The sequence below is a fragment of the Fundulus heteroclitus genome, chromosome 13 (assembly GCF_011125445.2).
Source record: "Fundulus heteroclitus isolate FHET01 chromosome 13, MU-UCD_Fhet_4.1, whole genome shotgun sequence".
Lineage (NCBI taxonomy): Eukaryota > Metazoa > Chordata > Actinopteri > Cyprinodontiformes > Fundulidae > Fundulus > Fundulus heteroclitus.
The window spans coordinates 11,589,644-11,605,226 of NC_046373.1; the positions used below are offsets into that span (position 1 = coordinate 11,589,644).

At 40.2% G+C, this 15,583-nt stretch overlaps 1 protein-coding gene across 2 annotated transcripts in view; it reads right to left on the reverse strand.

Moving 5' to 3' along the window:
* The window catches only part of ctnnal1 (catenin (cadherin-associated protein), alpha-like 1), an 84,629-nt gene extending 82,330 nt beyond the window's left edge, over positions 1–2,299 (reverse strand). For both annotated transcript variants that reach the window (XM_012878884.3, XM_012878883.3), the window contains exon 1: positions 1,823–2,299. In XM_012878884.3, the coding sequence (XP_012734338.2) occupies positions 1,823–1,918 (96 nt within the window). In that variant the 5' untranslated portion in view covers positions 1,919–2,299. The remainder of the gene's footprint in view (positions 1–1,822) is intronic.
* Between the last annotated feature and the right edge of the window lie 13,284 nt (positions 2,300–15,583).

Consider the following 15,583-nt stretch of genomic DNA (forward strand, 5'->3'; position numbering starts at 1 on the left):
CACCACACACTGTGTGACCAAACCTGTTTTATATAGGATGTTTTATCGTTACATGTGGTGTCTCTCAGGTTTTGAAAATCGGCCGACTATTTTAAAATCCTGCCGTGGGAACCAGCCTTAATAAAAGAATAGCTATAAGAATTGAATGAACTATCATTTAGCATAAACCCAGATCGGTTGGTCAGGAAGGCTGGAGCTTGCAGCTCGTCCGACTGGGTCCTAGAACACAGGCAGCTTCCACCATCTTGAAAAGCAATTTTTTTATATAGAGAGGCCCCTAATCTTACGTAAAACAGGGAATGAGAGCAGAAATGTTTGATATTAAAGTAAATATTTTACAACTGCTTAGTGAATACTATTTTATTTATTTATTTTACTTCCTAATAGGAAACAGATTCTGTGTACGGTAAATAACAAACAGGATGACAGATTCATGAGAGGGCTCTCTCATAAACTATTAAGTTATTTTAGAGAGCAGTAAGATCGTAGAACTTCACTTTCAACTGAACCTCACCTAGAAAAAAAAAATCTGAACTATCCTTTTAAGGTAACCCTGTTTATACACTACAGATGGAAATGTATGAGCACCATGCAGATTTCAGGCTGGTAACAGGAGCAGACAGCCTGACTAAATCAAACATGTTTTACTCCGATGATACCCAGGTGTATTATTAAGGGGAGGATAACAGCCACTAAATTGAGCTGATGTTTAGGTTACTGTTTTTGACTTTGTTTGCTTGTTAAAGTGAAAATAACAACTAATAAATGTCATACATGAGATTATTATGACCACACCATGGAATTATTAGAATATTTTAGCAGCAGTAGAAAAAAATATAGTTTTTTTATCTTAAATAAAACCAATTAGATTATGTTACAAATGTTTTATTTACATGTGTTAGTATAAAAGAAAACAGAGAATTTGTGACATCTTTACAAATATCTCATTTTAATAATAACTTCTTCAGTTACTTGTTGCATACTTTTAAATTCAACAAAATGGGAAATAGTTCAAAAGGTAATGTATTAATACGCCTGAGAGGAGCTGTAATGATTCCACAAAGTACATTTTTAATATTTCAAATGCCATTATACCGTGAGACTCTCCTATACCTAATCAGCTTTTAGCTTCTCTTTCCTCAGGGTGGCAGGGGGGTCATTCTAAAGGCTATATAAACCAGCTAAATGAAGATTAGTGATGTGTGTTTCATAAACTGTAGCTCCATTAATCAATAGTTGTTAGGAGAGTGCAAAGGCTAAATTAGTGGGGTCTTTGGTTTTCTGGCATTGTTACACAAAGCATGTGCTCTGAGAAGAAGTGGGAGTCACAGCCCAGCTTTGGACCTGCAACTTCTGGGAAAACTCCTCTGGACTTTGACACATTTTTCTCCAAACTGTGTTCGAGACTCGTTTTAGCAAATTATGATCATAATCCTTTTATTATGGTTTTAACTGCTATGTTATTTGTCTGACTTCTTCATTTGAGCTCGTTTTTTTTTAAGCGAAACTTTGGTATACGGTGTCTTATAAAAGTTTAAAAGCACCCAGTGATTAATACTAAAACCCGTAACCTGGACAGATAAGATTACCTCTCCCGCGTCACATAAACAGACTGTTGGTGTTTTTACGGCGTCATAACAAGACAGTGATATCCTAAAGTCGGAGCTGCGTTTAAACGCAGCACCAGAAGGAAACACGCGCAGCCTGGACACAAACAGGTAAACACATAAGAGTTAACCCCGTTCCCCCCCTGTGAGCCCCCCCAGCTCAGCTGTAAGAAAAGTTACCAGGCTTCCGAAAAAAAAAACAAAAAAAAACTCACCTGCGACACCAAGGGAATAAGCGTCTGCTCCACGGAGCGAGTCTTGATCTCCAGACCGGAATCAAAGTTACTGTTGCCGCACGGAGATGAAGCCATTCCCGCCGAGCTCCTTTTTCCCCCTTTCTTTCTCCCCCCGGCTCTCTCTCTTGGCTCGCTCACCCTCAATCACGACGCACGGACGGACACTTCTCCCTAGTTCGCTCCTTTTCTCTGCTGTTTCAGCAGCTGCAAACTGTCTGCCGCGGACTCGAGGTTTAAACACCGAGTTTGTTTGTGTTTTCTTTTTCTCTCTCTCTCTCTCTCTCTCTCTCTCTCTCTCTCTCTCTCTCTCTCTCTCTCTCCGTCACACAACACGGTAATGGAGCGGTCCTCGGCACAAGCACGCTGCCTTTTAATCCCCCTCCGTTCTCGCTGGTGGTTGCGCCGCTGCGCCCGCTAATGTCCGTGTAGTTTACTCAGCTACGGCAGCGAGCGGACTGCAGCACACCACTGTGGGCAACCACATTCACACACACGCACAGCATGGGTGCACTTTGCAGGTTCCCACTACTTGGCTGTTTGCCTTTATACCGTGCCCCTTCAGATTGTGCGCCGTAACCATCGGGATGTCCTTTCTTTACTCTCACAATGTTACAGAATCAGAGGCAAACCCGCATCTAACGCTGATTTTAAGGTCAGTGTTTACCATAATAAAGTCAACGGGCGCACGTTGCGCCTTCGACTAGACCGTGACGTTTTTGGTAGGCACCTTTTAAGTGTTAAAAGTATATTTTTTGTTAGTTTTTCCCCAATCAGTGTAAAGAAAAGAAATGGAGTATGGGGTGGGCGATAAAACGATTTAATCGATTAATTCGAATTTACAATTCTTTAAGATTTCATTTTTGGAAAATCTGGATTTTATTTTGCCAATACACTCATTGGGTTTCCATGAAGAGAACAGCATGTGATGCTGAATATATGTTCAGGCAAATATATTGTCAAAATATTGTTAAGTAGAAACTTTTTTTTTACCATAATGCGAGGTACTTCATTTACTTATTTAACTTAGTTTGAAGTTCACAAGTGCAGTGAAGCCTGTTCTTAGCTCAATGTGTAATACCACTAGCAGCAAATGTTTTGTTATATTTTCATTGTTCATAATGGCACGGCTACCATCTTGTTTCGCATGTTTCACAGCTTGTTTTTAGTTGCACTCTGAATCCAGGTCAACTCCCTGACGAAATGCTTGACATAAAAAGCAAGGTTTTAAAATAATTTCTTTAATTTCTTTTAATGAAACAAAAAGGAGGAAAAAAAATTGATTAATCGGATTTGGTATGATAAAATCGGAGATTTATTTTTTAATCCATATCGCCCAGCCCTAGTATTAGGGGGGTGTAGCTATTTCCAGACCAGAGGTCACCAACCTTTTTGAAACTGAGAGCTACTTCATTAGTGTTGTGTCATACAAAGGGCCACCAGTACTGACCTCTGAACTAGGAGAGTCAGAGTGCGCCTTCACTTTGTGTAAAATAAACACATTTATTCATGCTTTGTTATTGAAATAGTCGTTTTTAAATCTATATAAATACAGGTGTGAATAAACACGAAGAGTATTGGAATAAAATAAGGTTTTAGATGTAGTTTACTGATGGATTGCGCTTTTTATTTGATCAGGCTTGTGGACACGACATGTGGTCCTTGGGGGCTACTTGGGGCCCGTCGGCACCATGTTGGTGACCCCTGTTCCAGACTTTATATCCTAAATCCTTGTCTAAAAGTTGTATTCATCCTTCAGCCTACAATTTGTTTCTCTACAATACATCTATCATTTAAGTGTCCATTATCCATTGAATGTTGAATGCAATCTAGAACCAACCTTCCTTCCTTCCTTCCTTCCTTCCTTCCTTCCTTCCTTCCTTCCTTCCTTCCTTCCTTCCTTCCTTCCTTCCTTCCTTCCTTCCTTCCTTCCTTCCTTCCTTCCTTCCTTCCTGAGATTTTATAGATTTTCTGTATTTACAGTCTTGCCACTGTATATCTGCCACTGTAAAACTGCATATCTGTCATAAACTTATAGGGAAAAGTGTTAGTTAAAAGGAGTGGGACATATATCAATTACCCCACTGATTTTTGGAGTACGTGTTTACATAATCCTTTTACTTTTTGGTGGACCTCCCCACAGCAAAGCTCTGTGTCGATGCACAAGAACAATACCATCCAGGAAGAGTCGATAACGCTTTACCTCCCCAAATACGGAGAGAGGCTACCTATCGAACCTAACAGCACTGATTAAATCCTGCTGTGAAGAACCACTCCTGGAGAGCAGCAGACTGATGGGAAAAGCATTGCCTAATTTACAAAAAAAAAAAACAACACACACACATTTCCTTTTGTTTACCCAGAGAAAGCAGCTATGGTTGCTTTATATACTGGCTCATATAGCTGCAGTTTTCAAAGTTTTACGATACTGACAAAAAGCAAAAAAAAAAAAAAAAAAAAAAAATGCTGTGTGAAACAAGTTTGTGGGTAGATGTGTCTGAATTATTTGTGCTTTTGCTAACAGAAACATAGCCCCCGCAGAGGTTTTCACTAGCTTTCCAAGAATCTGTTTACAGACGCTTTCCATAACCCCATAAACATAATTCCGGGGGCCAAGAGTGATGGATAGTTTAGTAGCTGAACAGAGAGCCTGACCCATACATTTCGTCTTGTGGGAACAAGAACATTCTGTGTCTATAGTTAGGTATTCCACATATTTGAATAGAGAACGTCTTTACTGTCAGTAACAGAGGCCAGAGTTCTACTAAACATAAGATCATGAAGTAAATCAGCGTATGAAGTCATTTACGGCTGAGGTTTCTTCCATAACACTTTAAGGAGTTTAATCTGTTGCTTTAATTTTGTTTACCCTGATATATAACACAAATGAGTTTTTTTATCCCAAAATGAGTCCTGCAAATCAAAAACACAGTGAAAGTTTAGGATGTAAACACTTTCTCAGTAAACCAGTGAGACATATAATTGTATAAAAGCTATTTGGCAACATGATCTTTTAGTGTCTGACAGCGTAAAGGAGAGAAATACTATATTGTATTTCTACAAGCAGTTATCACCACATCCACCAGAACGCACGCTACTCAGATGTGTTGTCATTGCCAGATAGGAGTTCTGACTTCAGAGAAAAACCCTAGGCAGCATAAATCTTTTTAGAAAGTTATTAGATCATGAACTAAGACATAATTTGTTCACAACCAGAACAGCAGAGCCTGGATGTCTGAGACTTGACTAAAACATGACACTTGACTTGTTTTAATCTCCGGAGTTTTAATGGAAACAACTGTTTTTTTAGTATTTGATGCATGTACTTACATCTCCTGCTTGACTCCTCGGCACTTTTTTGCTCCTTAAGTTATAAAACAGATCTTGAACTGTCAAACGTTTGAAACGACTGCAGAGCTGCATGTATTCTTCAAATCTCTCAAAGGAAACCTACAACCTCAACTCTCACTCCTAAAATTATATAACAATCCATTCATCCAGCCATCATCTTCTGGTTTTTGCAAGATTGGGTCGTTGAGGTAATAGGTCCAGGAGATGAATCCAGGCCCCCCTTTTCCCAGAAAACACTCAGGTAATTACAGGCCAGAAGAATTAGTCCTTTCAGTGGGTTCTGGGTCTGCTCTGGAGGTCTCCCCCCAAGTGGCACTTCCTCGTTTCAGGGTCAGAACACAGACAGAAGGGGAAACCAGGGGCTTCGCTTTTTTTTAGCCTCAGCTCTTTCTTCACTTCTCTTCACAGTTGCAGTGCTCACATTACTGCGGAAAATGCGGAAATCGTTAATACTACTTCTTTTTCATCCCACTATCATGCATGAAGAAGATAGGGTTAGGTGAACTCCTCTGCTTGGGCAAGGACCAAGACAGCCTTGCACTCCTCGGGCAACACGATGCTTGCTGGCAGGCATGATACTTGGACTCAGTGACAGTTTGGCTCATCGAGCATTAAATTTGGTCAGGGTCCCCCCCCCCCCACTCAACCTGGCCCCTCACCTGTGGGGTGCCATGCAAGTATGCCAGGTTGAGGGACTGTGGATGCTATTTTACGCCGCCATTATCTGTCCTTTGTGGACATACGTAATGATCTAACTCTACTTTAGTTGGGTCTAGACTAGCCTCGTGAGACCATCCTGATCTCGCGAGCTCTCAAGGTTTCACTCGCAGATCAGTCTGGCTACTTTCCGTTAAAGAAAATTTGGAGCAGTTCACCAAACGAACGTCCAGTCAGCGTTGGCTTTGAGGCGGGTTGAGGTGTGACGCAACGAGAAGCGCGACAGTTCAGTCTAAAGAACATGGCGGCTTCAGCCGATGAAACTAGCGTTAGCGTGGCTATCGAGCAAGTTTTATCGGGAATTACAGAGTATTTCTTCACTGAAAGAAGAGCAAAACACTGCTCTGGAGGCTTTTCTCAGAGGAAAAGATGTTTTTGCTCTTCTCCCGACTGGTTTCGGTAAGAGCTTGTGGTTGTGTTTTCGTCGTCGCTGTTAGTACGTCATATGCTTCGTTGATCTGATTGGTTTATGTGGCCCGTCTATCACCAACATAGGCCAATCAGCTATCCAGTATTTTCGCCCCTTCCCAAAATTACTCCAGATGGATATGCGGAGCAAATCCATCTTGCGGAGTCAGGTTAGGTCTAGACTGCACCTATGCAGAACATTAAGCTTTTTCCCCAAGTGATGTGGTCCTTCTCCTCTTTTGTGATCCCCCCGTGACATTTATCCATGATAAATGTGTCTGTTTTTTAGTCCAGGTAACCTACTGTATTTCCAAACTCTCATTGAGTCCTTGAGCTACTTCTGACTTTATGAGCAGAGTCATCGGGTGACACCTTGTGAGCAATATTTTATTGTGTAAACACAGCGGACGGCAAAGAGCACACGTGGTTCTGCAGCGCTGTGGCACTGAGAGTGGTAGCATCCCTTGCTGCCCGGCAAACAGAGGTGGGCTTAGACTCTGTGTCAGTGGTGGACACAGTCATCATGCGTGGGCGTGCTATATACGGCCGCCTGTCACTCAGAGGCCGAGCCGGTACTTATGTACAACCACACACCTAAGGTATAGTTTAGTCATGCTTACACTTGTTTCACTCCAGTAAGTCGAGTCAAGTCTAGAATAGCACATTTCAGCAGCAAGGCAGTTCAAAGTGCTTTACATCATGAAAACATTAAAAACAAAAAAAAACATCACCAACACATCATAACAGTCACTGGTTATGAGACTAGTAGCAAACATTAAATTGTATCAGGTGAAAAAACACCAATGCACATCAAATATGTTGGTCAATAGTCCTGTTATCATGAGCCCAAAGCAGTAACACAAAGACGTGCGCACAGTGCATCATTATAAAGATATGCGAGTGGGTGAACAAGGATGTGCTCAGTTGTGATGAATGACTTTACTACTTCTAGATGATATCTGGGTGTTTTTTTTTATTATCTGCACTCTGGGCTCTTCACCAAATGATAAGCTGATAACGAGCCCAACTTTAGCTACTTGCACTGGGCTGTATTAACTTGCGCTGGCATGAGTCGCTTTGGTTAGAGCAGATAATGTTGAAGTGGTAGACTGAGATAAGAAATGTGCTGACCCTGTAACGCGGCTGCAGAAAAATAGTTTAGTTAAGAGCCCGACGAGCGGCTTCAGCGAGCCTCAAAACGTGCTGTCCTTGGGTGAATCAGACTTGTTTTTCCTGACAGTGTCTAATTCCTTTGTGCGCTTTTCAATATTTGCTCCTCAGTCTGTAATCTCCTGTAGGCACTCAGCATTTTAAATGTTTACTTCAAACCCCGCAAAAGCGAGCAAGTCCCTATTGTGCATTCTCATCCCCACAGTCCAAGGGTATTACTCATTAAACAAGAGCTGCTTATGCACGGTGTGACTGTTGTTGTTGCTAACAGCTGCTACAGTCTCTTTCCCTGTGTGTGCTTTGGAAGTGCTGACTTCCCTTTCTCTCTTGATCATCCCTTTTTTTGTTGTTGTATCACTCCTGGGATGGGAGCTGCTGAGCCTAAAGATAGTTATTTTGCATATTGGAAGATGTGAAATGAGCACCCTCAGTTCTGTACTGGATAATCAGATTAAAATTGGGGAATACAAAATGACATATTTTAGATAGCTAGAGTGTTAGAGAAAAAGAGGGCAATTTAAATTGGTAAAATGGATTTTTATGTGCACATAGTTTCCACTTGCATTGGCATAAATTTCACAAAAAATGGTGTAGTTCAACTTTTCCTTATCTAAGATAAGAAAGGATCATACATTAAAAAAATCTTTCCATCATTTAATAATAAGAACTGAGTGTACAAGCATGAATTTGTTGTCAATCTGATTTGATCAGCAAAGGATCAGAATTACACACTCAGACTTATATATAGCATTTACATGCACAGATACTAATATTTGATTGAAAGTCCATTAGCGACATACTTCTCTATTCATCAACAAGTCTTTTGTGTAATCCTGCATAGATAATTGTTCACCCTTCATGAAATGAATGGCAGGAATGGGTTCGAGTGTTTGGAGCAGTGTTTTTTTTGTTCCTTAGTTGAAATGTCCAAGTCCAAGGTGTTAGATAAATAAATTGTTGCATAATTGTGGAGAGTAACACTGGTGCTTCAAGTATTTTCCGCCTCGTGGTAGGCTTGAGCCTTCTTGGTTCCACATTTCTGGTATTTTGGAGCAGTTTTCTTTAATCAGCGTAAGAATGTCAGACAGATGGTTAAAGCTTTAGACAAGAAGAACAATTGAGCTATATGGCCACAAAGTCAAGCTGTACGGAGATTACAAAGTGAGACTTTCGAACCTAAGAACAATGTAACAACTGTCAGACAAGAAGAATGTTTCAAATAAATTATTTTAAGTTCAAAATTGACACCCTATTTCAGTGACGCTCACGTCAGCGTACACATTCACTTTAGGGAAATAATCTTCTGGTCAGATGAGTCTTCTTCTCAGTTGAATTTGTTAGCACATGGGTGTTAGATGACTTTGTCCAAGACCTTCAGCTGAACTCACTCTCTTAGCATGATACAGTGACCAGAGAGAAACCCTGTGGAGCAGAGAGGTTCAAACAGAGGTGAAGTGTCACGAGTAGATATTTATGTGCCTCAATGAGGCTTTTCCTTTCTGATCTCAAAATGGATATTTTTAAGTTTTCTAAGCATATTTTCATTCAAAACAAATGGTCTCTGACTACCTTACGTTCAATATCTTAGTTTTAGTTTATGATTTTCCATTTTTCCTCCCTTTCTGATAAGTTGATTCTCTTCTGCTTTATAACTTAACTTTAAATTAGCTTTTCTTCATATATTTTATTACTATTATCAACATGCTCTATAATCTTCCCCTCTTGACTTAATAATGAACTTATATTAAGTATTTTTGATAAATGGCAACGGGTCTTTTACATTGCAGTGCAGGACATTTTGATCCACCTTCCATCACACAATTGTTTTAATTCAACCACATAGGAAAGTTTTTTTTTTATATAATCTTGCAACAGCATCTTATGTTCTGGCTGGCCCATTGAAAACTTGCATTTTGTTGTTATTTTTTTAAGCTATTCATAAGTTGAACTTTTTTGGCATGCTTCCCATTATTTTTTTAATCAAAACATACTTGTAGATAAACTTGTGTCTTACCGACATAGTGGTTTGATACCACGCTTTAAAAAAAAATAAAAGGCACAGGATGCATACCAAAAGGTGCAAGAATAGCCCCCTGAGGAACACCACAAAAGAGATGAGCTTTTGAAGATAACCTGTCACTCAGCCTGAAAGTATAAGTTCAATTGCATGGTTAAGATTTCTATCATTTCGGTGTTGATCCCTTAGCCCCCACAATATGCTATAAATGCAAAACATGAATGCTATGGTCTATTATGCCAAAACCAGCATAGAGGTCTAAAAGCACTGAGATTAATACATCCAAATAAAAAGTAAACTTAATGTAGCAGTACCTGTCAAGGATAGGCCATCTCTCAGTCCTTTGCAGCTGTTGTCTTGTCGTGAAAGCTCTCATGGGAACAAGGGAAATGTAATTACACCTAAACAAAACCGACAGTGGCAAAGTGCAATGCAGACACTTAGCCTGGAGAGCCTATTTTCTTTATCTGCATTTGTTTTGTTATATAATCACGCACATCTCACATAGGCTCATTAGAATTCAGGTTTCCTTTTGGTGACAGCTGCTCCTGGTTTAAAATAGCAGCAGATGCAAACACGACTCAATATTTGAGCATTTTCCTAGGTAACAAGCATATTTTTTAAGAAATAACGACAGGTCATAGACTAGTTTAATAATCATCTTATTTTGATGCAGATCCTCTGGTGACACTTTACTTGCCAGGCATGCACAAATTACAAAGCTGCTTGGAACTTTTCTCGTGTGACCCTGCCAACTCCTGTTAATATAATACGTTGTGCTGGATATTAAAAGAGACGCTATCACCATGGAGTAAGGACGTGTTGACTAAACATCGCAGACGAAAGCATATCTCTGTCCCTCTTTTTTTTTCCTGGCAGTAAAAACAGAGCTGGGATTTTCCCACGAAAAAAAAAAAAAAACCTCTTCCCCTGCAGTAACTTGTTACATTTGATCAATTTAATCCTCTGTTACATAAGCAGCTACGGATGATGAACACTACACCGAAATAAAACAGAAACTTCCCAGCTGCATTGCTTTGTGGCTGCTCCTGGTACAAGAGCTGCTCGCTGCAGATGCATGGGTTGTCTCGCTCTTACAAGTCTGTCCAAATCTTGTTTCCCTGAGACTGGGGGAGAGGGACAGTGGCAAAGCAAACACAGACTCTTTTCTACCCGAGAGCTGGTGACAGCGAGCCTGTTTTGTCTTTGTCACGCAGATGTACACTGCAAGTCAGCACGGTCAGAAATGAGCCAGAGAGGGCTCTCCCAATTTTTCTCTTCATATCTTTTTTTTTGTATGTTTGTCTGTGTGACTCTAGTATTTAGAATAGCACTCAAGGCTTTGCAATCACAAATGATCCATCAAATGTGTCACGCCAGCCTATGAAATTCAGAAACCATATGATTTCTTCTTTATGATGATTCGATTTCTTCTTATTTATTTATTTGGATAGGACAGCATCCCTGGCTGGAAGCAAGCTCAGCTGCGACCAGTCACCCTCAATCAAGTCTCGGAAAGGGAGTAACACACTCTGACACAGTGGTGTTTATGCAATGTTGTTGAATGAATAATTTTTACACCAGGCAAAATTTTCACTTGTTATCCGTCTCAAGATTTACCAGCATTTAAGTGCTTTTCTGTATTTTTTTCCCCCAACTACTTCACTTTGATTAGCTTTAGTTCGCTTCTTATTTAACCTCAATCAAATCTTGTTAGTATGAAGTCATCTTTTTCAATAATTAAATGGCAAAGTATTTGTACAGTGTAAGGGCTTGATGCCTTCAGGGAGCATTCTCTGCTTAAAATGTTTTCAACCAAAGCTCTAAATACTAACCAACACGGTTGTTTTCATGCTTTGTCAAGAAAGGAACAAATCAACATCTAATCCAGCAGAGTTTCCAGAAATTAACTAGTGGCGTAAAGGTGACAACAAAATAATGTTGTGTTTCTACGATTTAAGACGCCCATGATTCCTCTTTTTTGAGACAGATATTCACCGGTGATGTTCTCACAAACTTTGAAGAAATCAAATTTAAAGTGGCTTAAATCCATAGACTCCAAGGAGGAACAGGCTTTGTTTTTTGTTTTGTGAATATTTTGCTCCACCTACTGGACTTCACTGAGCAGTGCAGCTCACAGTCAAAAGCATTGCCAGAATCAGCTTTATTGGCCATGATTGTGTGCAGAGTCAAGGAATTTGACTTAGGTCACAGTGCTCACAGCGTACATATATCTAAACACCAGTATATAAGTGTGTATTGTTTTTTTATACGCAAGAGAAAAATGGAGCTTGTAGCAGGGCAAATAAACTTATTTTTTCACAGGACTCAAGCTGAATACTCAAGCTGTTAGGTGTCCAATGTGTTCGACAGACTGACACCATGGGGGATGAAACTGTCTCTGTGATGGCTATTTTTTTTGTGTTCAAACAGTGTTCTGTAGCATCAACCTGAAGGTAAAAATATAAACAGTTTGCATGTGGTCTGCAGAGATGTCAGCCTTTTTCCTGACCTCTGGCCTGTACAAGTTCTGCAGACCTATTTGTTGTTTGTTGTGGGTTGGACCAGTCTAGCTTTGTAGATATGCCAAACCACACAATGATGGATAAACACAGGATAGACTGCATAACAGCAGTGTAGATTTCCAGCAGTTTCTGTGGAAGGTTGTGCCTCTTGAGCTGCCATGAGAAAGCCTGCCTTTGTTTGGTCTTCTTCTGAAAAACAGTGTTTATGTGTGGTCACAAGAAAGGGTGGTTCCTTGGAACCAGAGGTGATCAACAGTAGACAGTGATGTGTCTCTGTTATTGGTGCTTAAGGCTAAGCTGAAGTCCACAAACAGGATCCTGGCATATGTCCCTGGGTGGTCAAGGTGCAGCGGGTCCAGCAGGGGACCTGTGATGTCCTTCAGATGTCAGGGTGACAGGTCTGGAGTCATTTAACCTTGGATGATGGTGGAGGGTTTGAAGCTGGGGGGAACCTCCCACAGCTCCAAAGATGGCTGACAGTCAGTCAGTGCAGGGTTTCAGGCAGAGGGGAAAATTGCTGTTGTATGTGCGAGGTATTGGTCTGCAAATCCATCCATCCATCCATCCATCCATCCATCCATCCATCCATCCATCCATCCATCCATCCATCCATCCATCCATCCATCCATCCATCCATCCATCCATCCATCCATCCATCCATCCATCCATTGCAAGGGCAACAGGTTCAGGAGAGAAACCCAGATGTCCCCCTCCACAGCAACTTGCTCACTCCGGGAAATCCCAAGGTGTTCCCACATTATACTTGCAGGTTTATATAACGAGACAGTTTTTTTTATTATTTTAGTAGTAGTCTCTTTTTATGTTCAAGTTCATATACGGATATGTAAGGTGCCGTTGGTGCTCATACCAATGAATATGCATGTGGTGATTGTCATTTTCTTGTAATTTTGTTTATCGATCACTTTTTTTTTTAGTTGGTGGAATTGTCTGTCTGTCTGAAATAAATTCATTAATTCATTCTAAGTCTGTAATGATATTTTTGTGTTCATTTTTTATTTGAAAAAAGTAGCTAAATACATGTTGGTACAGGTACCAAAATGTTGGTATCGTGACAGTGCTACTGCTGTATAGAAATCAGTGTTTCTGGGGGCAAAATAAAATCTGAGAAATAAGACGACGCCATGGTTGGACAAATGAAAATGTGTGGGGATGAATGCAACGCTAATGGTTATAGACGCAAATATTTAAGGATGACAGCAAAAGACGATGACAAACAGGACAGCTGTTAAAGATGACGGCAAGTGATGGTGACATAAAGGGCAGCTGTGGTTCACGGAGGTAAAGCTGCTCATCCGCAGACCATCCAGTTTGTGGCACGACCCCCATACCCTACAGTCCTTGGGCAAGGCACTGAGACTCAGGTGGCGATGGTTGCAAACTTAAATAATCCTGCTGGATATGGAGTCAAATCAATAAAGAAAGGCAACAATGCTGATTTGGATGACCTAAAATCTCCAAGGAGCAAGACCAGTTGAAGTCTCTAAGGAGTGAGAAGACACAGTGAAGGAGAATTTTCTTTAAGGGGTTTGATAACGTTGCTGTGTAGAAATCAAAATCTCCAAGGTTTGTGGCAATGCTACTGGGGAAAACTTGAAATGTATTATTACCCAGACAACATTGTTGTGTCAAATTAACATAAGGAGTGAGACAGCACACCTTGGTACACATTACAATCTCTAAGGAGTGAGAAAATTCAGTGGGAAACAAGCCAAACTTATTTTAACCACTGAGGCAGAAAAGGGGACTTTGTGTGCATAAATATGGGCTGTATGTTACTGACCGGTGTGTGTGTTACCGTAAAAAACTGCTTTTACCTGGGCCGAGACAGCAACATATAGTTATAAATATTACAGAGCTACTTCTATATTTAGGCCTTGTTTAGAGAGAAGAACCTTCTGCAAAAGTACTCTCCTTCTTTTTCAATCCTGATTTCACTTTTGTCATCCTTGTACATGTCAGTGACTGTTTCCTTGGACTGAGCCTCCGTGGGCAGAACTCCCTTTGGTGATCCATGATTTCAGTGAAGGTAAAGAGCTTCCTTGGGACACCTGAACACAGGAATGATGAGCCAGATGGAGAGCATGTGGAGGTGGTCCTTTACTAAGCTAACGACGTTCTTAGATTCAGATGATACTAAATCAGATCAAAGAAAAGTATTAAAATGTAAATATTCTACAAAATGCAGTTGAAGCAAAGTCATTTCTGTTGTATTTCTCATCCAGACCTGTAGCTCCAATCAGGAGGAAGATAAGATAAAGTTCACAAACATAGTAAGAAAACATCTAATTAGACGGCAAAGAGAAGCTGTGGCGGTAAAATGTTCCACAGTTTTGGAGCTGCTGTCATGTTCTCCAGGTGTTTGTAATTTTATTTTGTGTATGTATTTTGACAAGTTCTGAAGTTTCCTAGAAGACTGAAGGGTTATGTGAGAATTTACTACGTAGATTTAGTAAGAAGTCTGGCTGCTGTGTTCTTTATAGCTCAGAGCTCTGTCCAGACCTATAAAAGGGGCATTACAGTAGTCTAGACGGGATGACACAAATGCATGAATAATGTTCTAAGGATCTGCTTGAGAAACCATGTCGTGTATTTTAAAGATGTTTCTTGAATGAAAGAAACAGCAATGAGAAATGAAGTGCACATGCGAAACAAAGCCAAATAAAACGTCAAATGTAACTCCTAGATTTCTTACTGTAGATTTGGTTGCTGGGGCAAAAAAAATTAACTGTATGATTTATTTTAGCATGCAGGTGGCTAGGAGTAATTAATTATCAAGGTCTCTGTCTTATCTATGTTTAAAACCAAAAAGTTACTCCTTCAAGACTCCTATGGTGCATGGAGGGTGCAAGAAGGCCACAAGCCATCTTCGTCTCCTGGGCTGGTGTTGTTGTCATGATGCTGATGGTGAAAATGACTCTAAAAAGGAAGTGAATTCAAAAGGCAGGTATTTACACTGAACATTATTAGGGGGATTTAATATACAGGAGTTAGCACCACCTCACACCGCCCCAGATTGCAACAGGTATTTTAATGATCATGATATCACTGAACTTGACTAACCAGCAAATTGCCGTGCCCCAAACCCCAGAGAGAATCTATGGGGTGTGAGTAAGATAAGAGACATGAGAGACAAACATGCTGAAGGTCATCATCCATGCCACGCTGCATTGATGCAGTATGGAAAAGGTACCTTGAAAACTTTACAATATTGACTGTTTCTTAAAATCGCTCCCGTTGTAATTATCTTATGTGTTATTACTGAACTTTTGGTTTTCATTAGCTGTAATCCATAATCATTCAAATGAACAGAAATAATATCTTAAAATGTTTTTTCATGTGGGTGATTAATCTAAAGATGAATATCACTTTCTTTTGACTAAATGGCTGAAATAAATTTAATTATTGACGACATCCTAATTTACTGAGATAAATATGTACTGAACACATATGTTTTCAAATCTAAAAAGTTGCATCAACTGCGGAAATCGGCTGCGGAACTATGGGTCCCCGGAAGCAGTTTGCCGTCGGACACGT